Source organism: Protobothrops mucrosquamatus, unplaced genomic scaffold (assembly GCF_001527695.2).
Source record: "Protobothrops mucrosquamatus isolate PMUCROS unplaced genomic scaffold, P.Mucros_1.0 scaffold1653, whole genome shotgun sequence".
Taxonomy (NCBI): Eukaryota; Metazoa; Chordata; class Lepidosauria; order Squamata; family Viperidae; genus Protobothrops; species Protobothrops mucrosquamatus.
The window spans coordinates 164,498-191,689 of NW_015387810.1; the positions used below are offsets into that span (position 1 = coordinate 164,498).

At 34.2% G+C, this 27,192-nt stretch overlaps 1 protein-coding gene across 1 annotated transcript in view; it reads right to left on the reverse strand.

Annotated features, from left to right (window-relative positions):
- The window catches only part of IQGAP2 (IQ motif containing GTPase activating protein 2), a 119,993-nt gene that overhangs the window by 36,019 nt on the left and 56,782 nt on the right, over positions 1-27,192 (reverse strand). The window contains exons 3-16 of the mRNA XM_029285423.1: positions 22,944-23,100; positions 19,161-19,238; positions 17,565-17,641; positions 13,005-13,072; positions 12,519-12,632; positions 11,384-11,562; positions 10,045-10,132; positions 9,497-9,574; positions 7,847-7,929; positions 7,347-7,434; positions 5,749-5,912; positions 4,433-4,593; positions 4,110-4,234; positions 3,183-3,346 (exon numbers count right to left, since the gene is read on the reverse strand). Coding sequence (XP_029141256.1) covers positions 3,183-3,346; positions 4,110-4,234; positions 4,433-4,593; positions 5,749-5,912; positions 7,347-7,434; positions 7,847-7,929; positions 9,497-9,574; positions 10,045-10,132; positions 11,384-11,562; positions 12,519-12,632; positions 13,005-13,072; positions 17,565-17,641; positions 19,161-19,238; positions 22,944-23,100 — 1,624 coding nt within the window. The remainder of the gene's footprint in view (positions 1-3,182; positions 3,347-4,109; positions 4,235-4,432; positions 4,594-5,748; positions 5,913-7,346; positions 7,435-7,846; positions 7,930-9,496; positions 9,575-10,044; positions 10,133-11,383; positions 11,563-12,518; positions 12,633-13,004; positions 13,073-17,564; positions 17,642-19,160; positions 19,239-22,943; positions 23,101-27,192) is intronic.

A 27,192-nucleotide genomic window follows, 5' to 3' on the forward strand; every position in this document is an offset into this window, starting at 1 on the left:
TTGAATAAAATACTAACATATATACATATACTTAATTAAAATTTGATTAAAACGAAATATTTAAATATGTCCAATTTAAAAGTAATTAAAACCCCCTTTAAAATCCCTCAGGCCAGTCCCGCTAGTTGGAACAGCCACGTCTTGAGGGCGCGGCGGAAGGAAGGGAGATCAGGGATCACCCTGATCTCTGGGGGCAGTTATCAGATTAATTAAGTAATCTTCAACTTGTTGACCACCTTAATATTTAATCCTTTTTTTAAAAAATCAACAAGGTAGCAATGAAAACACACACACACTTCATTTAAGCATTGAAGCTACTGGTTACACAAACATTTGGAAAGTGACGGCTTCAAGAGCCTTTCATGTTCTGAGTCTCAATGGAAGGCCTTTGAGTACCACAGACATACTACAAGTAGTCCAGCTGCACCAAGCCCTAAAGGATATAGGTCCCAAAATTCTTTGAGAAGTGGTACATTCTATGTAGCCATGCCACAAGGAAATCAGTTTTCCAGATGATTTGTACAATCTTAGTTGCTCCTGGTTTATGGGCATTTCCCAAATTGTATTGCTAAACTGGAAGACTGCATGTACTGCTTGACATAATAGCAGCGAGACAATATGGCAAACATAATAAACAGAGTTGTTCATTACTCTACTCTAAACCCTAGAGTAGTATGCTTTCAAATGTTTTGACTATGTTTTGACTTGAGGAAGATGTTTTGCTTTTCATCCAAAAAGCTTCATCTGGCTGGATGTTGGGGTGGGGGTGTGAAAATGGAAGAATTAGTTCAGACTAATCTATCTGTTATGCAACAACCATGATCCGGATGACTGAAACTCTCCATAGATGATATCAAATTATAATCTTTAATATGACATGAAAAAAACCTATTGTGCATGTAACATATTAACTATATTTTAGCTAAATTTAAATATAAATGAAATAAAATTTAGTTTTTGTTCTGGTCCTTGAGTAACACACCCTTGTAGTAAGAAATAAAAAAATGAGAGTAATTCCACTTTTGCATCATAGGACTGCAGGACAGTACAGCTATATCCTTTCATAAGTGTGCAACATATTTCATGCTTTCACAATATGCTGTGATTATTTTTTCATGTAGATACAGTGAGGGGGGAAATTATTTGATCCCCTGTTGATTTTGTACGTTTGCCCACTGACAAAGAAATGATCAGTCTGTAATTTTAATGGTAGGTTTATTTTAACAGTGAGACAGAATAACAACAAAAAAATCCAGAAAAACACATTTCAAAGAAGTTATAAATTTGCATTTAAATGATTGAAATAAATATTTGACAAAACATGACTTAGTACTTGACGGCAAAACCCTAGTTGGCAATCACAGAGGTCAGACGTTTCTTGTTGTTGGCCACCAGGTTTGCACACATCTCAGGAGGGATTTTGTCTCATTCCTCTTTGCAGATTCTCTCCAAGTCATTAAGGTTTCGAGGCTGACGTTTGGCAGCTTGAACCTTCAGCTCCCTCCACAGATTTTCTATGGGATTAAGGTCTGGAGACTGGCTAGGCCACTCCAGGACCTTAATGTGCTGCTTCTTAAAGACACTCCTTTGTTGCCTTGGCTGTGTGTTTTGGGTCATTGCCACACTGGAATACCCGTCCACAACCCATTTTCAATGCCCTGGCTGAGGGAAGGAGGTTCTCACCCAAGATTTGACGGTACATGGTCTCGTCCATCGTCCCTTTGATACGGTGAAGTTGTCCTGTTCTGTCCCTTAGCAGAAAAATACCCCCAAAGTATAATCCTTCCATCTCCATGTTTGACGGTGGGGATGGTATTCTTGGGGTCATAGGCAGCATTCCTGCTCCTCCAAACACGGCAAGTTGCTGCCAAAGAGCTTGAATTTGATCTCAGCTGACCACAACACTTTCACCCAGTTCTCCTCTGAATCATTCAGATGTTCATTGACAAACTTCAGACGGGCCTGTACATGTGCTTTCTTGAGCAGGGGGACCTTGCGGGTGCTGCAGGATTTCAGTCCTTCACGGTGTAGTGTGTTACCAATTGTTTTCTTGATGACTATGATCCCAGCTGCCTTAAGATCATTGACAAGATCTTCCCGTGTAGTTCTGGGCTGATTTCTTACCATTCTCATGATCATTGAAATTCCATGAGAGAGCCCCGAGGGAGATTGACAGTTATTTTGTGTTTCTTCCATTTGTGAATAATTGCCCCAACTGTTGTCACCTTCTCACCAAGCTGCTTGGCGATAGTCTTGTAGCCCATTCCAGCCTTGTGTAGGTCTACAATATTGTCCCTGACATCCTTGGACAGCTCTATGATCCTGGCCATGGTGGAGAATTTGGAATCTGATTGATTGATTACTTCTGTGGATAGGTGTCTTTTATACAGGTAACAGAGTGAGATTAGCAGCACTCCCTTTAAGAGAGTGCTCCTATTCTCAGCTCATTACCCATATAAAAGACACCTGGGAGCCAGAAATCTTACTGACTGATAGGGGATCAAATACTTATTTCACTCATTAAAATGCAAATCATTTTATAACTTTTTTGAATTGTGTTTTTTCTGGTTTTTTTTTTTGTTATTCTATCTCTCACTGTTAAAATAAACCTACCATTAAAATTAAAATTTCCTTGTCAGTGGGCAAACGTACAAAATCAGCAGGGGATCAAATAATTTTCCCCCTCATTGTAGGCATGGGTGTAAAGCAGGGTTGAGTTATGTGTAAGATTACAAACTGACCATTCTCAGATCACCACCTTAACCTAAGCATGTATCTGTTACAGAATGAAACATCCACAAAGATGCAAGGAATTTTTTAGTAACCCCCAAATCCATTGTGCAAATTCTTAAAAAGCCAATCCTAAGAATTTTATTAAAATTCTGATACTGGTACAATAGTATTTAAACAATGCATAACAGGCCTCATAGTCTCTTCAAATTCATTACTTAGAAGACAATTAGATATTTGAAAATGTCAAGCTGAGGACAATTCATAACTCCCTAGCACCCCAAAACTCCATAGAATATGCAGAAACAAAATGTTTTGTCTACATTTTGAGGAATAGAGATTATAGGAGATTTACATCTTCCAGAGATGCCATCAATATATTGTAATAAATAATTGCAATGAATTATCAAAAACTTTGACAAAATAGGAAAAAAGTACTGAAAATTGTCTACCTGACATTTGCGTGTTTTTGCATTGTTCAGAACTGCTTGATAATGCCAGGCATTTGCTTCTTTTACATTCTGCAATTTTGCTGTGGGAAACAGCAGGGTTTCTAGTGTTCTTATTGGATTTCCTCGATCAATAGCCTCATTAATAAAACCCACTGCCAAAATTTCTAAAAAAAAATGTATAGTTATTATATTATTAAAGAAACTTAACTGTATTTATGTATCAATATTCAAAGTGTTTTAAACTAATTCCACATTTATTATTCAGTTTTTAATTGTTATATTTTTAAAATACATGAAAATATACTTTTATTTAAGAATGGCTGGTTGAAAGAAGCATATCAAAATTACTTGGTAGTCTTAAGCAATTTTAATTGGACATCAATATGAGAATATAAATGAGTGAACTATACCTTGAGGAAGAGCAATTTGAAACCCATTTTTTGGCCTAATTCTCCAAATATCTGCAGAACATCTGTACATTATCTGCTTGATTCTAACAATAAAAGCTAGATTAACACTTGCATGACTTTCTTCAATATACTGACTTTATGCTATTTTTGGAACAAAGATGCTCAATTTATTTGAAGCATAGGAAGTCTACCATTAATTCAACAGTCTGCCACTATGACTGAATTCTCACCAAACTGTTTTTTAAATGGGTTTGGTAGTGGAAGTGAAGATGATATTCCCTATATTCAATAAATAAAAGGGAGAGGTTTTTTTCTGCCAATACACTATAAAACATTTAACATGTATTTTTTGGTTGATCAATTGTTGTTATGGTTTGCAATCTCACAATCCTGGAATTTTTTTTAAATGAACTGGGTATTGTTAATAAATTAATGCTATTTAGCATATATTATATACTGATCAGTATTTTATTATTGAAATGTATGAACCAAGAGTTAAGTGGACCAGAATACTTACTATCATTTTCTTCTTGAATTTGTGTATTAACCATGTCAATACAGTTCTGGATGTCATTCCAGCTTAAATATTGTTGTCCTTGAGATGAAGCCTCTAATTTAATAGACAGCAAGGTGTCAGCACAACTGTGAAGAAATAATTCAAAAGTTGTTTGTTTTGTACTGTAACCTAGAATTATATTACCTAAAAGATTATCATAGTTTAATGAACAATTCCACACAGTAAAGCAACATTAAATTATAGAATTTGTGTAATTAAACAATCTTCTTAAAATATAAGTGGTAAATAAGTCACAGAAATAATCTGTAATTAAATGTTTTTACCGTTGCAAGTTCTCTTCCTCCACATTGTTAAAGCCAATGGATGGGTTGTTGAGGTGTGCTTTTATTGCCTCTATGTTCTTGCTTTCCAAAGCCTGATTTAACAGCACGACAGCTGAGAGCATTTCAACAGCAATAGACAGTTCATCATGACCTAAGTATTTCTGTAGAAATATATTCAGATCAGCAAGAAAACAAAGCTTTCAATATGTAAAAAATGAGTTATGGTTTAACCCTGAAAAATCTAAGTACCAATATTAAAGTAATACATCTAATAAGCAAAGTGCATTTTACAAAATAATGTGTAAGCTTTTAAATTTCATTGTAGAAATGCAAAAACTTACATATAATTTGCAAACATCTTAATTGACCTAAATATTGCCTCAGTAGACATTTGAGAATTATTTTCATTCACAGTACACAGTAGATGTCAAGTTTTGCTTACTCAAAATTAGAATTCCTAAAAAAAATTAAGAAAGCCCAACTTTAACTATCGGAAAATAAAATACTTATTAGCTTACATATTTCTCTGAATTACATATATATTTTAATTTTATTTCATTTTTATTTTATTAACAAAACATCAATGAACAAGCAAATGCTTTTATAGGCATTTTACTCTCTTTGCTTTTCTCCATGCTATCCTTTCTTCAAATACTCCATATCATCTTTTTTTTACCCTTCTTCCTTTTTACCTTCTCTGTACTAATTTTGACAGGAAAATTAGGAAAATCAATCCTGTTGCAAGAACAACTGCTTTGAAAGCACATATTGCCTCCCAGCTACAACAGCTAAATTGTTCAAATATAGAGCAACTGCTGACCTGCAAGGAGCAAAATCTGAAGTAGAAAGAGGCCTGACAAGGTCTCTGCAATAGAAAAACATTGGTGACCAACTATTAATAGTAAAGAAAGGATTTCTTAAGGTGGGTCAGAATGACCAAAGACTAAGCTATCAGGAATGCTAAGTCCATCCTAAACTGAAGGAAATTTTGGTATGTTAAAATCAGCAGCAAAATTAGTCAGCTAATTTTGACCAAAATTTGTGAGATAAAGCCTGATACAAGAACAGCACTATTAAGTTAGGACTACATATGACTTTAGAAACAAACCTACACATTTCAAAAATCTGGTGTTTTTTTTAAAATCTATCTTCTAAATTGAATACACGTTTGTGCAAACACACTGACAACCAAGAATTAATACAAGTCTTTGCAGAAAGCGCATGTTTAAAAGTCATAGGAGAAATTATAGATATTTAGTATATCTATTTTCCAATAAGTTGGGTTTGGGAACATATTCAAACAGCTTCCATCTTACCATAGCATTCTGTTGCTGAAGATTGAAGAGTTCAGTCTGATAGACAGAGGCAGCAGAAGGGTAAACTTCAGGTAACTGGGCTTCAGGTTTCATTAAAGCAGCAATTGTCATATTTGAGTCACAGTTACGAATTGCAATGTTAATATTGTCAACTGCAATAAGTTCTAGTGTCAAAAAATAGAAATATCCGAAAACCCAGTTAACCCTGTTGCACTACATACTACTATACAGATTGTATATTTGGTATTTCTAACGATATAGAAGAAGAAAATTGTTAAGTCTTTTGTTTGAAGCTAATTATGCCACAGAAATCTGTTGAAAACTACCAAAAGGAAAAAAAATCTAAAAAAAATATTCTAAGCGAAAGGTGCTCATAACCATGCAAGCTTATACTTTATATTTAATTGACTAATTTAACAGGTTTTTATGAAATAATTTAATTAAAATAATTTTATTTCCTTGACCTTTGGTTATTTTAAATTCAAAAAGCATAATCTAATGCTTCTTTTTAAAATTAATATAATCAAAGATCAAGGAAATAAGAAAAGTGACCAACTCAATATTAATTTGTATGTGAGGGCTGGATTACTATAAAGGACAGAAGTTTGTTTTCTCTTCAAAATAAAACAGCAGTCTTTAAAATTCTATGCTTAACATGTTACATTAAAATCAGCAAATGCAATTAATTTTCTGATACATTCGCAACCTGAGATAGATGCTGAAGTACCGGTAAATGGGAAATTATATCAGGTAAGAGCTATTGCACGTATGCTTTGATTACTCCAAATATATAAGGCTCTACTGGATAACCCACTACATGTAATATAATTACATTCCTAGACTGAAGAACAACACTTGATAAAACTAATGGCTTCCTTTATATAATTAATATTTTCATTTAGTGTTTCAAAATAATGGAACAAAATACAGATACGCAAATAAAAAAATATCTACCTCTAAAGAAATTCTGATCAATAAGTCAACTGATGCATATATAACAAGCAAAAATGATTATATTCAAGAATTCAATTCAAATATTATGGAGAATAAATTGTTCTTAAGTTAAACCAAAGACAGCATGAAATGAAAAGTGAGCTCAAATCAACGTCTAGAAGAAAATCTCTAATATCTCAAGAAGCAAAGAGCAATTGACAGAAAGGCAACTGCAAATTTAGAACCCTCTTAAACATAGTGTTCAAAGAAAAAGAACTTCAACTATACATTACACATATTCCCTTTTAAGTAATATATTATAGAAGCATGCCATACTTTCAAAATTCTATTTGTTGTCACACTAACTTAATAATACAAAATAACTGAGATGGGTAAGTAAATTCTATCTGTTATGCGGCAAAGTGTAATTAACCCAGTAACTGAACTGGATTAAGAACACAATAGTGTGTGTATGGGAGGGGGGAGGGAATTAGCTATTGAACCAAATAATGAAAGCAATGTGACAACAAAGCAAAAATGACAAAAAGCACCATGGAACTAGCTTAGATAAAATATAACGGGACTCATATTTTATCATTATAACTGCTTAATCTTAAATTTTACCATGAGGTGAAGTTATAAGTGAAAATTAACAAGTTACTCACTAAATTTGTGAGAGTCTGATTCCTCATTGGCAACACTAACTTCATTCTGTATCTCATTTTTGTCGAGGATAATTGGAACCCCTGCTATCTAACAGATTAGGGGGAAAACATTTCTTACTGTATTTTAATTAAAAGGCAAATAAGTAATCAATACCATAATAATCAAAACTATTAGGTGGATACCAGCTTTAAGGACATCAATATTAGGCTGTTCTTACAAAAAATATGGTGTCCTTTCATAAAGCAAATAGTCAGAAATATTTCTTAGAATAGACGATTTTGACTTTTTTCAAATTAAGTTAGATTTTTCTCTGTTTATATCTAACCTTAGAAAATATTATGTTTCCAAGTTAAATTAAGAGTAAATTATGCAATATTATATATAAAGTATTTTGAAATCCCCTCTCTTCTATTTGTAAGAAGGCCGAAGTATCAAGACTGAAATCACACTTTAAAGTTAAGCGATTTCGGTGTCACTCTAGCACGTTATAATCAGTTACCTGTGTTCTCTGCTCTTTAGTATCAAATAACCGTGCTAGGTACCAGGAGGAATTTTGCAGCAGAACTTCAAGCAGGCTCAGAGCTGGGTTGTTCNTATTTCGGTATTGTGTTCATAGTTTACGTTGTCAATAAATGATTTTTATCATGGCCGCACGTGTTCAACAACGTTTGTCACTTACAATGCTTGGTCTGAGCCGAGAAAAAGTGAAACAAAATTTTATACCGATTTTTAATCGAAAATTAGGGGTGCGCGTTATACACGTGTGCGCGTTATACTCGAATAAATACGGGTAATTACATTCTTAGACTGAAGAACAACACTTGATAAAACTAATGGCTTCCTTTATATAATTAATATTTTCATTTAGTGTTTTAAAATAATGGAACAAAATACAGATACGCAAATAAAAAATATCTACCTCTAAAGAAATTCTGATCAATAAATCAACTGATGCATATATAACAAGCAAAAATGATTATATTCAAGAATTCAATTCAAATATTATGGAGAATAAATTGTTCTTAAGTTAAACCAAAGAAAGCATGAAATGAAAAGTGAGCTCAAATCAACGTCTAGAAGAAAATCTCTAATATCTCAAGAAGCAAAGAGCAATTGACAGAAAGGCAACTGCAAATTTAGAACCCTCTTAAACATAGTGTTCAAAGAAAAAGAACTTCAACTATAAATTACACATATTCCCTTTTAAGTAATATATTATAGAAGCATGCCATACTTTCAAAATTCTATTTGTTGTCACACTAACTTAATAATACAAAATAACTGAGATGGGTAAGTAAATTCTATCTGTTATGCGGCAAAGTGTAATTATCCCAGTAACTGAACTGGATTAAGAACACAATAGTGTGTGTATGGGAGGGGGGAGGGAATTAGCTACTGAACCAAATAATGAAAGCAATGTGACAACAAAGCAAAAATGACAAAAAGCACCATGGAACTAGCTTAGATAAAATATAACTGGACTCATATTTTATCATTATAACTGCTTAATCTTAAATTTTACCATGAGGTGAAGTTATAAGTGAAAATTAACAAGTTACTCACTAAATTTGTGAGAGTCTGATTCCTCATTGGCAACACTAACTTCATTCTGTATCTCATTTTTGTCGAGGATAATTGGAACCCCTGCTATCTAACAGATTAGGGGGAAAACATTTCTTACTGTATTTTAATTAAAAGGCAAATAAGTAATCAATACCATAATAATCAAAACTATTAGGTGGATACCAGCTTTAAGGACATCAATATTAGGCTGTTCTTACAAAAAATATGGTGTCCTTTCATAAAGCAAATAGTCAGAAATATTTCTTAGAACAGACAATTTTGACTTTTTTCAAATTAAGTTAGATTTTTCTCTGTTTATATCTAACCTTAGAAAATATTATGTTTCCAAGTTAAATTAAGAGTAAATTATGCAATATTATATATAAAGTATTTTTTTTAGGGGAGAGAAGATAAACATTCTTCCGGCTTCATAGTTCTGACTTTAGTGTGAAATTTCAATTCGCTAAAGCCACAGTGAGATCGTGCAATATTAGTCAATGGACACAAGAGACGAGAAATCATAGTTTATTGGCACGATCCATGGTCCTCCTTAAAACGTCGTCTTGAAGTTCGTCCGAGTCTCGACCCAACAAGAAGCCTGCCATTAGTGCCACTTCATCTTGCATGTCAATAGCCTCATTCACTTGGGCTAAAGCTATGTGAACTGAAAGGAAAACAATGCTTACAGAAAGCAAAATATTATAAAGGTTCTTTTTTTTCTTTTAGCCGTTTGATACATGCAGTTTTTAAAGAGAACTTGCATCAAATCCTGCTGGGCAAGCATGCAAGGACACTTCAGAATAGACACTTCTTAAATCCAACACTAAAATGCAACACGTAAGAGGGGTCAAAATTTACAGAACTTTGCAGCTGGCAGAAGAAGAGAAAAAGATAGGTAAAGCAGACTAGAATCATAATGTTTCTATTGTTATTGAGAATGCAAAAGGGCAAAGAAGAATGTCCTTGTCCAGAATTAGTACTATAATAGCAAAAAATCTCTGAAAGATTGACATATTACTGATGAAATAATAATCTATGCCAGTGTGAGAAAATAATACACACTGGTACTTCCCACTAATATTAAGAGTGGGTATGTCAAGGATCAATGTTTTCATAAGAGGGAAGAATACTCACGGTTGACCTTATTGATGTTTCCCTGGATTTCAGCTTGTGTAAGCAATTCTTCATATACATCTCTTTCCTCTTCCAAAATTGAGTCACTCTAAAAGCAACAATTACCATTACAGAAAGAAGGACAGAGTTATTCCTGATTTCAAAAAGGAGGTGGTGAACACATACGGGAGGAAAACTCACATACAAAGGCATGTAACACACAAAGATATATTTTGACTGAATTTAGAAAGAAATAATTACTTTTCAAACACAAGTTATAATATTCCTGAGTCTTTTCACTATATCAATAGTCACTTTATAAACAGAAAGTGAATATTTATCTATAATTCAAAAATAAATCTAAGGTAACTATCTTTCCTGTATGAATAATTATTTTCTTTGCTACCCCTTCCCCATGTAGAATAATGTAATTCTTTACATAGTGATTAGTGATAAATTACAAAAAAAATATTATATAATGTAAAGATAAATTCAGTTTTTAAAACTAATATCTTTGTAATACCATTCTAATACTTTAAATTTTCTATACTGAACCAAATTGGAATATAAATTGAACAGTTTATATTGTATTTCTTAATCTTCATTACACTTTTGGCACAGCAGAATTGGTAAATGGGCCTCCTTTTTTAAATATTCTCTGAGGATTCCAAGTCTTGAAAAATAAACTTTGTTACTTAATCTCATCTTAATAGGTGTCAGCCCTACCAGGTCTACCTGGAACACCAGAATAAGACCAGAATAAGAAATAGATTTTTCATACTGTACTTTTATTTAGATTGGCTATAGTAATAAAATCTTACAAGCCTAGTTTTGATTCTCCTCCTCCCTCTTTTATAGTCATGTGAATAAGACAGACAGAAAACATCTGTCTAAGACATTTTGGTAAATTTTCCGCCCCCTCCCTATTTGCATTCAAGGTATGTTTTCCTAGAGAGGAAAAAAGGAACCAACCCAAATTAGCTAATGCTTTACTCTTCCAGGCACCTTTTGAGGCCAGGCTATTATTTCTTCCCCAGGAATGTACCAGTCAGCAGGTCTACTTCCTAATTTTGGGAAACGCTGTTTTAAATTTAGATTTATATTTTTTATTTTGTTTGGTTCTTTTATGTATTTTTGTACAGGCATTTTTTCCTCATTTATTAATATATTAATATGTGATAAGATTGATCTTTTGGGCAATTACATGGCATACAAATAAAACAAACTTGTTTTATGTGTAAAAAATTATTTACTAGCATTGATACATTTGACATTTTAAGTTTTACAAACTTGCATATTTAAAACAGTGTTTTAATTATTCTATGACATACAGTTAATAATAAATAATTTATTTCTTCACCTTAAGTTTTGCATTCTCTTGTTTTTTCTTTTTTGCTCCAGAAAGTTCCTTCTGATATTCATGGGCAAAATTATCATCCACATTTACTAACACGGCATTAGGATTTTGCAATGTTTTGATAGTCTGATCTGCAATTCCCTTCTCAATAGCTTCATTAATTGCAATAACTGCAGCATGCACTGAAAAAAGAATAACCCAGAATAATAATTCAATATTTAAAGATAAAAGTCTCAATGAATTAAAATTTCCAAAATGTTTGTTATTACCTATCATACTTTTACAATTTGCTTTCTCCACAATTTCTATTTAATAGTCTGGTTTCATACAAAACAGACAGCAAGCAAAAGGGGAGTATGTAAAGGCATACTCACAAAGTTTTTTTTTTTTTTTTAAATCAGAACAGAACAGCCTAAATCAGAGTTCCCCAACCTTTCTGGCTTTGCAGACCAGGGATAGTTCCAAACGAGCAACTGGCAAGCGCATGCACAGCTCCATTTGTGTGAGCAGCAGACCCATGCACCTGCTGCTTGTGCAAATGTAGTGTGTGCGCATGTGGTTGTCCAGTGCTCACGCAAGTGGGAATGTGCGTGCTCTCCTGCTGCTTCTGTAGCCCGGTTCCAAATGGGCTGTGGCCCAGGGGTTGGGGACTCCTGACCTAAATAAAAATGCTTCACCAGAATATCGAAGGTATGGATATTTGAATGAAACCCTTATTCCTTTCCTGTTTTGTTTTTAGGCTACGAATATACATAGCTAAACCAACAGAAAAAACTATCCCAAGAGATCATTAGAAAACAATTAGATGAAGGGTTTGTTATTTTTTTCCTTGATAGTTACATTTTTAAGCTTAACTATTTTGAATGCTATGATATGGTTAATGATACTTTTCTAATTTTTGATGTGCTGCTTCTAACTCACAATGTGGATAGCAAACAAAATTTTAAAATATGTAAATCTTTAAAAAGTTCATAACACACTAAAATAGCTAGTTGCAAAAACAAGTACTTTGTGCCCTTGTTCTAGTTACTGAAGGTACTTGGTAAATTTGATAGTCACTTTGTATTTAAAGTTAAAGCAGCTTTCAGGAATATCATTCTCTTTTAGGAAACAAGTTAGAATAGCCTGGGGAACTTACATGCAGCTTCATCCACTGAAAGCTCATTGGCCAAGATGCCTCCAATTTTACTAAATGATGGCATCTGTATACCATATTTTTCCAGTTCCTTCCGCATATTACTTATTTCTTCCTCTAAATATTCGTGACAAGAGGAAGGAAAAAGAAAGAAAGAAATTACAATACAAGAAAAAAAACTGTCCAGATTACTAACTGACAAAATCAAGCATGACATATACATACACAAATGAGACAAACATTATTCCTCTAATTCTTATCTCCTTTTTCTATATGGGAAATACTGTAGCACACATAACTGTAGCGTTTGTTATTCGGCATCTCTTTGTAAAATACAGCACATTTTTTGCATAGCTACTTTACACCCACTTCAGCACAAAAACACAAAGAATGATGGAAGTGTAGAACACTGTTAACCAATTAAGGAATTAGTAGAAGCTTCAAAACATAAAATTTCCTCAATACAGAAAAGTTAAAGATTAAAAGTACCTGTAAAGTCTACTTTTCCAAGCAAATCCTGGATTTGTGGAGCTATTCCTAGTTTAAACAAATATAAACTGAGGGAGAGAAAGAAAAAGAAAGTAAATTACAAAAATGGGAGTGATTAATTAAAGTTGAATATTGCCTATTTATGTTTATTATACAATGCATGTGTTGCTCTTTATACAATGTTGCAAGTTTTGTTAGAAATGGTTGCTTTCCTAAATAATGATAACCACATTCTTTTCAAAACACTTTTAAATTGGATTTGTAAAACTTCTGTATCTCCTTTCTTTGTGACAGTTCAAAATAATATATATAAAATATTGCCTCAACAGTGAAAGTAGTGAAAATAATATTTCTTTCACATACATATACCTTTGAATGTCTATATTTCAGTTCTTCAATGCTCTGAGGAATCTGCAATAAACTTAAAACTATAGAAATTACTCCAAGAAATCCTATTTCATTTCGGGGGTTTGAAAATCTATATAAAATGTGTATAGTAGAACCATCTGGACAACAGCTGAACAAGTTCACATCTTTATTTATTTCTTCCTGCCATGTGAAGTTAACAACTGTTGAGGATTTGGGAAATTTATTAAGATTAACCAAGGGACTATCAAAATTGCTATAAAAGAATGGGTCAAAGCAGTTCAAAACTGGCCAAGGCATATTTTAGATATAAAAGGAAGATTTTTTTTTTATTTGGAGAAGCTTAACATTTTAAAAGTTGAACCTGAATGAAAACAAAGAGATGACAAACATGAAGTTATATACTAACTGTAAGTAAATGTAATTGTGGATTTGCCGAGCTGTTAGAACACAGGGTGCAAACATGAAAAGAAAACAGCCATTTCTGGAAGCAGGAAATATTAGGAAAATTAGATTTCCAGTAATTTAGAATTTTCTAGGATTCAAAGAATATTAAATATTTAATAGATAACATATGAACCTAAATATGGCATGTTGTGATTATCCATTTTCTACTTGTGATTTCAATTTTTAAAAGCAGCTTTGTATTACACTTAGAACCAATGATTTTTAGTAAAATACCAGTGAATAATTCCATAGCTTCCTAGTGTTCAGAAATTATTTTAATTGGCACAATTAAGTTCCTTAATTAGTCATTAATACATTCAATTTTGACATTTTAACAACTGCTATGATTATCATGAGTTAGCATAATATTTAATAGCTAGAGAGAAAAAGAAAATTGGGGAGAAGTATTGTGCACCACTAGAGGGCAATGGAATTCTATTTTTATCAATAAGAAACATTCACTTTAGCACACTTTTAGAAGTGCTTTATTTTATTAATAAAATAAAATAAAATCATACTTATGTAATATGATCTTTTCTTATTTTCATTGATAATTATTAATTGCTATTTTCAGAATTTGTAGTTGTGTCGGGAATGTTAATAATCACACACTACTAGTATGAACTGTCTTAAAATATTTTGAAGCCTTAGAAAGAATTCATATTAAACAAAGCTGCAAATCAACAACGTGGCACAAATATATATTTGAAATTATTCAGGTTTTGAAGTTGTTTTTAACCATAAAATATATATAAATTATTCAAGAACAAAGAAAATTACATGCTTGAATTTTATAATGTTATCATTGTTAGACATTGTGATGATGTAATAACTTGTTGCATCTGATATTCAAATCTCAATGTAAAATCATTCCTTGAAGAGTAGGATTAGTCTGCATTCACATATGCTATACATATGCTCTAGTAGGCAAGGGAAACAGATTTGGAAGATGCAGTGCTTCTATTCATACGCACACACATATTTATCACTTTATGACAGTACAGCAGAGAGAAGGGGAGGATATCTCTCACCAATGCATGCACCAGTCCTCCCTGAGGACTCCTGGGTTTTCTACCCTCACATTGCTGGCCACCTGAGTTCTGAAGTGTGTGGATGTATCTATTTCCCTCAGGAGAAGGAGTTCTACATGGGCACATATTTATTCTGTGACACTCTTCTGGATGATGCAGAATAGGAAATCCCCATACTCAGGAATAAGCTTTTCAATTAATGATTCCAGATTTCCCATTTAACTAGTGTTACTAGGTCCAGAACCTGGAATACAAAAGACTGAAGTAATCAAGCATATCCTAAACTGTTGATTCTTCAGCTCAAGATACAGATTTGGCTTTATGTTAGCAGTGGAACCACCACACAGTTTTGTGGCTGCTGGGGGGTGGGGGAGAGACAAAAACACTTTTCTATGGAATTTCTATTGTGGGCAGCCATCTCCCAAAACCAAAATAACAAATGGTAACTGAAATCTTTTAAAATTCCGAAGAGTTTTCCTACCAGCTAAAAACACAATTTTCAACAAAGGTAATTTTTACATTTGAGTCAACAATATATACATGAATGTATAAGACAAATCAATAAACAAATCACCAAAATATAGTACCTGAGACTAGGTTCCTTTAAAATTAAGTGTTTGTGTTTCCTAGCAGAAGAGTTTAGACTGCAGCAAGACATTAAATTATTCTATCATTCATCTGATGGTTCAGACTGATGTATTCTAAATAATATCCAATTAATAGACATTGTCTTGGGAGGAAAGGGTAGAGTTAAAACACACGGAAAAATAGTTTTCCTTGAAATTATGTACAGGTAAATGCTGCCTAGGGAATGGTCAGGTAACAGAGGACACAGCATCAGCTGTCTAATGGGCAAAGAAAGATCAGAAGGGACCTTCCCTAGTGTTAGGGTTAGGGTTAGGTTAGGACCTTCCCTAGGTTCTCAAGCCTGTAAAGGAGACTATCTGGTCTACCTGGGAAAGCTGACATGTGAAGATCTTCATATCTATGTTTTTATAAGTCTGGAAATCACTTAAGGCATCTTTAGTAATCTAAGAGATATAAATATCTCAAAGCCTCCCAGTGTTCAACATTCTATAGAATTTGTGACCATGGATTATGATATCACTAGGGTAGAATTTAGCATCATTTTGTTATGAACTGTTTCATGCTAAAAATACTTAATTTTTGGAGTCCCACATGTTTACTTCGTAAAACAATTTCAATCTTACACACATATTTAACAAGCTCAGCAACCAGGTTTGCATACAGTAGTTATATTAATAACATGATTTAGCAAGAAAACAAACATACAAATGTAAAGAGTTCCAAAATTGAATGAGTGACATGTTTCAGCCACTAAAAACCAATGACATTTGACCCAATAATATACATGACCGGCCCATGCAGTTTGTCTCACATCAATCTATGCTCAGTAATTTTCCTTCTCCTAGAACTATTCATAAAGGTGGTACCCTGTCACCTGTCCAAAATGTTCTCTATCCTAATTTATTTAAAGATGGTAAAATGATGACTTGACCCAAGAATCTTCTTTAAAATGCCAGAAAGAGATTTACTATACAAAATAATATCTGTCTAGATAAGAACTTACTTGAGATTTATTGCTCTTCCATGCTCTGATGGAAGCCTGCATAGGATGCAGATATCAAAACCAAAACACTACATGCTGTGAGAGGAGGAATCCACTTCATTTTCATATGGACATTGTGTTACATATATAAAAATCAATAATTTGCATCTCTACCACTCTCAACTACAGCTTTCTGAACACTTAGAGACCAAAGTTTTGATGGCACTAAAAAAGGAGACTTTATAACTCATCCTCAAAGTTATGGCTCATGCAGTGTCTCCACAAACACGATTGAGATTTGGGTGCTTGACAACTGGTACACATTTATGCCAATTGCAGGGTCCTCGTGTGATCACCATTTGCAGTCTTCAAATAGTCATTTGCTTTTGACAAACCAAGTTAGTGGGGAAGGCGGCAGAAAGTCACAAGTGGTGCTCACATGATATCATGCTTAATTAACAATGGTGATTTGTTTAATGATCATAGCTGGAACTGACAAACTGTCATTGTAAGTCAGGTACAGTCATGTAATGTTTTACTTTACAACCATGTTGCTTACTGATTGAATTGCTGATCTCAACTGTGAGCACTAGCTGTAGTTTCCTGTTCCATAATGTTTAAATGAATATTTATCACATACTAATTTGAGCATGAATGTATATTTTTTTTTGCATAGTACTTACACAGTATTTTCTGAATTATAGTAAATTCTATAGAAACAACAGGATTCCATTTATGACATCCAAATTTTTTAAAAAATTGTCTGAGTATGCTGCTGAGCCTTATTATGTATACAATAGCATAAACCTGAAATAGGGCATTAGTGAATAAGTAATCAAAGATCACAACAGCCAGTTTTACAGGTTTCCATAATTAAAACACAGTTTAAATATATACAGTAGAGAGAGAAGTTGGGAAGCTGGATTATTTTCAATCTCAAATTGACCCCATTTTTATTTTTTGAAATTAATATTATGAAGTAATACTACAGAATTGAATATGAACAGAACTTTATTCTTAACAGTTTAACTGAATTAAACTGACTTAACTATGGTTCATAACTATGAAGTAATTAGGCTTTGTTGCAAACTTTTTAAAATGAAGATATGAAAAAAATCTTAGAAATTCAGCACAGATCTGTTTTACCTTAATGCATGAATGCAATAGATCATACGAGGTATGTTTTTCCTATCATAAACATCTGTGGTCTCTGGATAGAAAATCTAAGGATGAAAAAGATTTCAGTTAACAAATATGTATTACTCAGATTTTAGCTACTAATATGTTAAAGCAGAGGATCAAACGGTAAATTTTGACATAGGAAACAAATTCTTGCTCAGTGGAGGATTGGTGTCCAATAAATGTAAACACTACTACTCAAAAATAAAATCCACTGGGAAGAAGATTTAATCTCCCGATAAGCACTGTAGTCTGAATTTTCTAAGATCCAGCTTATCATACTTGCACTTTACGTTGTGTGTGATTATGCATATAATCTCCTATTGTATCCTATTATATCCTATTGTATTAGATATATTTATATTTAATCATGTAAATTTTCTGTTCTATGGTAGCCATCTTAAATGAAGTAATGATAAATCTGAATAACATATCATTATTAATTTCATTAATCATTGCATTCAAAGAAATATCACAAAATTCCACAGATAAATATGACAGTAATAGGTTCTAATCAACTATTTATTTCTGGGCCTAGATGAATAGTTTCCGCCTACTTCGTCAAATCAAAATGCCATCCTCAACTCTTTAAAAAAACCTGAAAGATATGGAATGTTGACAAGTTAACATACACTGATATTGGCTCAGTTCCCACAGAATGTTATTTTCTTCTCTTTAACAAGATATGTACAGTGGGTCATTGGCTTAGTATTATATATAAATTTAACCTCTGTCATATATTCAACAAAGTATGATTAAATACAATATATTTTATGTATTTTAATGATGTTTCATTGTGTTTGAATAATTCTGAAATAAAAACTGTTTCCCAGATCTTGCCTTGGAGGAATTCATGCATATAAGATTATAGTTATAGCATGGCTCAAAATATTATTTTGTGTTTGTTCTAATATTTCAGAATGTAAAATTGGCATCTATATTAAACAACATATCCTAGCCAAATTTAAATGGCCAGCTTTTGTACCTCATATAAAAATGGACTGCAAGCAATTGTACCAACAGTTAATGAGGGACTTAATCATGGGAGTCAGACATGGCTAAGAGTTTGTTCTAAGTCCAACTATAATTCTAAGTAGAATTTTAAGTCATGTAAGATAAATAGTAATCGACTGGTGTGCATTATCTTTTTTCAAAAAATGACAACTCTGTAGTACAATATTTGCTTTTGCAATTAGGCATAGAAGATGACAATTTCTAGTTAATTTTTTTCTGGTTATAACAATACTGGATAAAATAGGCAGTGATTTGACAGTACAGCCATTTTAACTTTTTCACTCAGTCCTTCCTTCCTCTATGTCAGTTATTCAGTCAGTCCTTCAGTTAGTTAGGGGAAAACTATAGTTAACTGGAATGGGAATGTTTAATGTGCAAAAAATCCCTAGTTCAATCCTTAGCACATTTATATCCAGCTTCACAATATTTCTAGCTATTACTGTTAGTCTAGATTAGAAATGAGTCAATGGTCTTGACCAAATTTGTATCCTATTTAAATACACTTCCTTATTTTAACAAGTACTTTACCAACGGCTTTCAAATGCTTACCTTTGGTAGGCCAATAGATTCCATTGCCCGTAACCACTGTACCGTATTATCAGTATGTCGGAAATGTAGACCTGAACGCTAATGGAAGAAAGGAAAAAAGAGACAGAAACAAAAATGTTTATTTCAATGAGCATACACACAAAAATTAAATGCCTAACTCTGTCTTATACATGAAATTTAAATGGCATTTAAACAAGATTTTTTTTTAAAAAAACTTAAAAATAGCTTAAAATATAAAGCTATTACACTGGGACTGTCTACTTGGTTGTCAAACAAAAAGGTCTCTAAATGAAATCACTGACTATACTTGTGATCTTACTTCAGCTTTCCATTGCTTTACAGACCAGCAAAGCAAGGACTGATCATACAGTTACTTAATGGTCACTAAACAATGCAATCACTAAACAAGGACTATCTGTATTCTACAAAAAACACACGCATACATATACATGCACACACATTTCAGATGTTGGTTTTTGTCATGGGTATTTTTTGTTTTTTTTAATTGTATTCTATGAAAGTCAAGAAAATGTTCAAAGATACCTTGAAGGTTTTCCTTAGCAAAAATAAAACCAATTTTTAGAGTGTTTAGCAAATTAAAAGGTTAAGATTTTTCTATTCCCCTACTCCTGATCTCTCAGTTCAATGTATACACTCAAATAAGATACAAATAAAAAATATTCATCTATTTATCAAAAACATCCCAACAGAACTGCTTCAAAGGTTGGGTGCATCTACCAATGTGCAGGCGAGCATTATTGTGAACCAACAACACACTGGAAGTGGTGCCATAGAAAATCCCGCCAAATGTGAAGATGCCAAATGAGTACTGCTAGTGAAGTTCATGGAGCATGGTTCAACCATCAATTCAGAAGTCTACTGTGAAATGTTACGAAAACTCAGACTAGCCATCCATAACAAGCGTCGGGGCATGCTGACTTCCAGTGTGGAGTTGATTCACGATAATGCTTGCCTGTACACTGCTAGACGCACCGAAGAATTTCTGAAGCAGTTCTGTTGGGATGTTTTTGATCACCCCCCCTCCCGATAGCTCAGATTTGGCACCGAGTGACTACTACTAAGGAATTTAAAACCTTGTAAGACGTTATGACAAGTGCCTCAATTTGAATGGTGATTATATCAAAAAATATAGGTTGCTTCTCTCTTTGATTAGTTTCCCCAAGAAGCAATGGATTGAAAATAATCAAAGAGAGAAGCAACCTAAAACTAAGGAGAAATTTCCTGACAGTTAGAACAATTAATCAGTGAAACAACCTGCCTCCAGAAGTTGTGAATGTTCCAACACTGGAAGTTTTTAAGAAGAGACTGGACAGCCATTTGTCTGAAATAGTATAGGGCAGGGGTGTCAAACTCGCAACGTCACATGACAACTTTTTTTCCATTGCTGGTAATAGGGTGGGTGCGGTTTTGTCATGACGCATCCGGCCCACAAGCCGGCAGTTTGACACCCCTGGTATAGGATTTCCTGCCTGAGCAGGGGGTTGGACTAGATGACCTCCAAGGTCCCTTCCAACTTTATTATTATTATTATTATTATTATTATTATTATTATTATTACTACTACTACTACTACTACTACTACTACTACTATCATCATCATCAATATCATTATCATTATATTGTTATTGTTGTTATTGTTGTTGTTGTAATTGTAATGTAATGTTGTAGTTTTCTAACGTGTATAATAAAACTTCTGTATCTGCAAGTGTCTGTCATTGATAACAGAGGTTTATTTCCGAATTGCCCTCGTACTAGAAAAGATAAAATAAAATTATTGAATCAGTTCCACAAACCTATTATTTACATTTTCAAGGGCTTATACAAGAAATAATCAAATACTTGATTTTTCGCATTCTTCCTATTGTCAGACTTCTGAAACAGCTTATAAGCACTTAATTCAACAATATCAATTTAGAAGGGGATGGATGTTTACTCATGTTCTGCATGATAGCAGCTGCCTTGTCAAAAGAAATGTATCACCTTATCTGACAGAAAGCAATGTTCCTATTAGCTGATGATACTGTAGTACTATAGAGGTTTTGTCTTCCGAACTTTTGGACTCATGCTGGCAGGCACCTTATAAATGCCACACGCAGAACAGACCAAAGCAGAACAGACCAAAGCACACAGAAATGTTCCCTGAGGATGGGCTCCAGCACGAGTTTGAAAGCTCGGAAGACAAAATCTCTGGTTCTGGTGGCCAACCCAGATTGGGTCCTGCAACATTATTCTGGGACATGTATATTCGCCCTCATTCACTGTAACATCATTTTAGAAAAATGCTTCTCCATAGTCTATTTTTAGTAGAATTTTAGTAGAATTATTTCATTTATTGATACTAGCTAAAATAAAGCAATTTATTTCATTTTAATTCAGTTTTCTGATGAATGACTGTTTACTTTAATATATTTATAATATCTCAAACTTATTCAGGAGCTATGGTGAATACGCACAGTCACTCAAGCCCTCGTTGTTTCCCGCCTGGACTATTGCAATGCTCTCTACATGGGGCTCCCCTTGAGGTGCACCCGGAGGCTCCAGCTAGTTCAGAATGCGGCTGCGCGGGGGATTTTGGGGGCCTCTAGATGCTCCCATGTAACACCTCTCCTGCGTGAGCTGCACTGGCTGCCGGTGGCCTTCCAGGTGCGCTTCAAGATGTTAGTAACAACTTTTAAAGCGCTCCATGGCAATGGACCTAGGTATTTGCAAAACCGCCTCCTACCAAACACCTCCCTTCGACCAGTCCGCTCCCACAGAGAAAGCCTCCTTAGAGTGCCGTCGGCCAGACAATGCTGGCTGGCGACCCCCAGGGGGAGAGCCTTCTCTGTGGCAGCTCCTGCCCTCTGGAATGACCTACCCCCCGACCTACGTACAGTTGCGGACCTGCGCCTTTTTCGCCGAGCCCTGAAGGCCCATCTATTCGCACGCCGGCCGGACCGCATCAAACTAATACAAAATCAGGGGGTTTTTGTATGGGGTGTTTTTAGAACAGGCCTGTTATTTAATTTGATTTTAGAACAGAAACTATTTATTTATTATTGTGGTTTTTAGTATCGCCTGTTCACCGCCCTGAGTCCCGTAAGGGAGATAGGGCGGTATATAAATTTAATAAATAAATAAACAAATAAATAAACAAACAAATAAATAAATAAATAAATAAAATGCAATGGTTACAATGCAGTACCAGAGGGTAACTTGTAACCCTGACAATTGCTTTTGGTGCTAAGATCTAATCCTGAGACATAAAAAGAACTTATTATAATCTTAATAATGGTGCATGCTGTTATAGTAAAAATATCAAGCATTAATTGCTAGAAAAATTTCTATATAGTTACTCAAATCTTATACAGGTAGTTATCAACTTACAACCATAAGTTTAGCGACAATTAGAAGTTACAACAGCACTGAAAACAGTGGCTTATAACCAATCTTTGTCCTTACAACTGTCATCACAGTCATTTGATCAAAATTTGGGCACTTGGCAACTAGTATGTATTTACGACAGTTGTAGCATTTCAGGATCATGTGAACACCATTTATATCTGCCCAGCAGGCTTTCAATAAGCAAAATCAATGGGGGGAAAACAGATTTGCTTAATGACCATATGATTCACTTTCTAATTATAATGATTCACTTAACAACTCTGGCAAAAAAAGTCATAAAATGCAGCATGACTCATTTAACAATGGCCTTACTTAATAATGGAAATTCTGGTCCAAACTGTGATCATAAATCAAGGACTACTTGTATGTAAATTTTACCTTGTAACGTATCTGTTCCACATCATAGATCTTTTTATCAGAGACCAGCTTTGGTGCAAAAAACTTAGCTAATTTGGCAAGGTAAACACCGTTCCTTAAACCTTCTTCCAGTTCAGTAGTAGGTGGTAACTCTTCATCTAGGCAGATTTCCATCCACCTATGAAAACAAATATTCATAATAGTTGCAGCTTTATTGTTCTTTTTGTAACTCACCAAGCTGGCCATGATTCAAAGCAGAGCCTTTTAAACCTGTGAACTACTTCAAAATCATGGATACAGTGTTCAGGCTTTCTCCAAACAATTTTAATAAACCATAAGAGGAAATTTAAAGCAGAGACATCACCCTGCCAACAAAAGTGCGTATAGTCAAGGCCATTATTTTCCCAGTTGCAATGTATGGCTGTGAAAATTGGACCATAAGAAAGGCTGAGCGCCAAAGAATGGAGGCCTTTTAACTACGGTTGCTGGAGAAGACTCCTGCGAGTCCCTTGGACTGCAAGGCGTTCAAACCGGTCAGTCCTAGAAGAGATCAACCCCGACTGCTCTTTAGAAGGCCAGATCCTGAAATTGAAACTCAAATACTTTGGCCACCTAATGAGAAGGAAGGACTCACTGGAAAAGAGCCTAATATTCGGAAAGATTGAGGTAAATAGAAGAAGGAGACAACAGAGAATGAGGTGGCTGGATGGAGTCACTGAAGCAGTAGGCGTCAGCTTAAATGGACTCCAGAAGATGGTAGAGGACAGGAAGATCTGGAGGAACATTGTCCATGGGGTCATGATGGGTTGGACATGACTTCGCAACTAACAACAACAACAAAGAGGAAATTTACTGAACACTTTGAGGATATTTATATCAATGGGATTTCATTTAACCAAATTAATCTAACTAAATTTACGTTTGAGTTTTATTCTAGCACCAATCATTTCTTTGACTTGACATATCCCTCCAAGACAAATGTGGACCACTGCCTAAAAAAAACCCCTACTTGTATCTGACTTAGCAGGAAATGAGCTGAGGGTACATTCAAAATACTATGTCCTCTTGTAGTGCTTAACTTTCCTTTTGTGAGTTATAAAATTCTGTTCAGAAAGTTAGCAATGTACTTTTTCCATAATATTTCAATTTTTTCCCATTTCCTCAGTCCCAGTTTTGTTATTTTCCCTAAATCTGTACACATTCCATGCCTATTGAACATATTCAATTAAATTGTTTAGTATGATTAGATTTCTTCCCCTTAATCATTTTGCAAACACCAGGATTCCATTAAGATTAATAATAAAATTACATGGATTCTAAAAAATATATAAGATTATTCACAGAAAATAATTTCTATATCTACTAAAAAAGGATTGACAAGAAAATTATAATATTAACCAAATTTAAATGAATAAATATAACTGCAACAGTTATTCAAGATACACCTAATTTGAGGTGATTTTATTTCATTTTAATTTTTAGCCTACTTTCAATCATAATGCATTCCTTACTATAGGAATTTAAGGAAGACAAAAATTTAGTTTGTCCCTTTCTTGTGCAATAAACTTACTAAACAAGTGATAATTCCAGAAAAATTGATTCATTAACTGCATATTATCCAGAAAGCTATTCAGGAAGCTACAAAGTAATAAATCTTCCTCCTGGAAAGTTTCCACAAAGAGTGGAACTACATTAGTACCTATAAATATGAAGTCTATTATACTAAGAAAAATATATTATTCTAAAATTGAATCTATTATGTTTATGTCTAAAAGATATATTTAGTATATATTTAAATCATAAAATATTTTATTAATGTGGAAGAAATACTCATATAATAGACATCAATTTTTTTGATCCTGGAGAAATTAAATAGAGGGGTTAAATATGTCTTAATGCAGGGATCCCTAACCCCCGGTCCGTGGACCAGTACCAGGCTGTGGCATGCCAGCAACCGGTCCACACAAATAAGCAAAGTTCCATCCACGAGATGCAAGCAACACACAAAAACACGCACCCTCCGGTCCGCAGAAAAACCTCTCTCCATGGAACCAGTCCCTTGTGCCCAAAAGGTTGGGGACCTCTGTCTTAATGCTTGAAAAATTCACAAATCATTCTGTGGAACACTTTTCCTTTTTTTAACTCAAAATTATGAGGTGCTTCATATCTGATTATAGAAATGTACTTGGGAGTTCTTCTAGTCCAGCCCACTGCTCAAACAGGAGACCCTAGCCCAGGGGTAGGCAACCTCGCTCTTTTATGACTCATGGACTTCAACTCCCAGAATTCCTGAGTCAGCTATGCTGACTCAGGAATTCTGGGAGTTGAAGTTCATGAGTCATAAAAGAGCCGAGGTTGCCTACCCCTGCCCTAGCCTATATCATTTCAGACAAGTGACCATCCAGTCTCTTCTTAAAAACCTCAAGTGATGAAGCACCCACAACGTCTGAAGGCAAGCTGTCCCACTGGTTAATTGTCTTTACTGTTAGGAAGTTTCTCCTTAATTCCAGGTTGCTTCTCTCCTTGATTAGTTTCTATCCATCGTTTCTTATCTTGCCTTCTGGTGCTTTGGAAAATAAATTGACCTGCTCCTCCTTGTGGCAGCTTCTCAAATACTGGAATACTGCTATCATGTCCCCACTAGTCCTTCTTTTCTCTAGACTAGCCATTCCCAAATCCTGCAACCATTCTTTATATGTTTTAGTCTCCAGGCCTTTAATCATCTTAGTTGCTCTTCTTTGCACTTTTTCCAAAGTCACAACATCTTTTTGGTAATGTGGCAACCAAAATTGGATGCAGTATTCCAGATGTGGCCTTACCAAGGCTTTATAAAGTTGTACTAATACTTCATGTGATTTTGATTCTATGCCTCTGTTTATACAACCAAGGATTGTATTAGCTTTTTTGGCGGCTGCTGCACACTGCTGATATATAAAGTATGTGAAGTAACTATTAATTTTTCCTTTTCATTTTGAAAAACTAAATTTTCATGGGCTAAATATGCTTCCAACCAAAGTTCCCGGGACCATACCACTAAAACTGAACAGCATGCAGACATAATACATCTATTTTAAGTAACAACATCCCCTAATATGAAAAAATTGGCTGAAAATTTTAGCTCTGTTCTTTTAGCAGTATCAGCTCAGGCCTTGGACCAATTATGAGTAGCCTCAAAACATTTTTTAAACAAAAAGTACAGTTCACAGCTACAAAAAAACTGTATTTTGTTGTTTTAGATACAAAACAAGAAACATCAGACAGACCTGTGACGAGCCATTATTTCATGACTGGGAATGTTTTTAATAGCATGCCAACAACTCTCAGACAATCTCTTCAGACTTATTGTGTAAGTATTGCTAAAACTCCTCATTTTAGTAAAATAACATTTTCAAGGCGGTGCAAGATTGACTTGCATTTGGACAGTAATGGAGACTGAAAGTGTATGATACACTTTGGAAACAACACACTCTGAAAATAGTTAGCACAGCTATTCCTCTTGAACTAAATTCTTCTGTAGCTATAAACAGTAATTATTCCAAATCTGTATTCCAACAACTTATAATTTTAGCTATTCACAGTCTTCCTTACTAAATAAAAATTGACATTGAAATATACTCAGTTAGACCACTAGAATATACTAATTTGAGCTAGATGGGACAATCATGTAAAAACTCAGAAAAATATAAAGTCCACAATATGTTAGTGCTGTAAAACCATTTATTAATTTCTATTCAGTCTAAAATTAACTGGAAAATGTAAGCATCAATCTATTCATTGACTCAAGTTATCGATGGTGACTTGCACATTTTTCAAGACAAGTTAAAAACATGTGACCAAAGTGCTTGGGCTATCTTCTATTTAAATTTCCTTGCGATCGTGTAAATTTGTACTTTTTATTTACAAAAACTTTTGTGCTTTTTAATCTACGGTTTTAACACACTGCCAAAATGAGAAATATGTGATCGTGTCTATTTTTAAGAGACAAATTTTAACATTAAGAGAAGGGGCGTTGTCTTACCTGAACGCCTTTTCTCAGCACGGAGATGGAGACTCCACCATTGGGTAGTAGACTATTCCTGCCCAATCAGATCAAGTCAGCCAAAGTTGCCACGCCCGTCCTGGACCGTGATCTCCAGTCTTTGACGCGAGCGTAGCCATGTGACTGACAGCAAGACGTTGTGGCTCACCAAACTAACTGACCCTATGCTTATACAAAAATACAAGGGAGGGAGGTGGAGTCTCCATCTCCGTGCTGAGAAAAGGCGTTCAG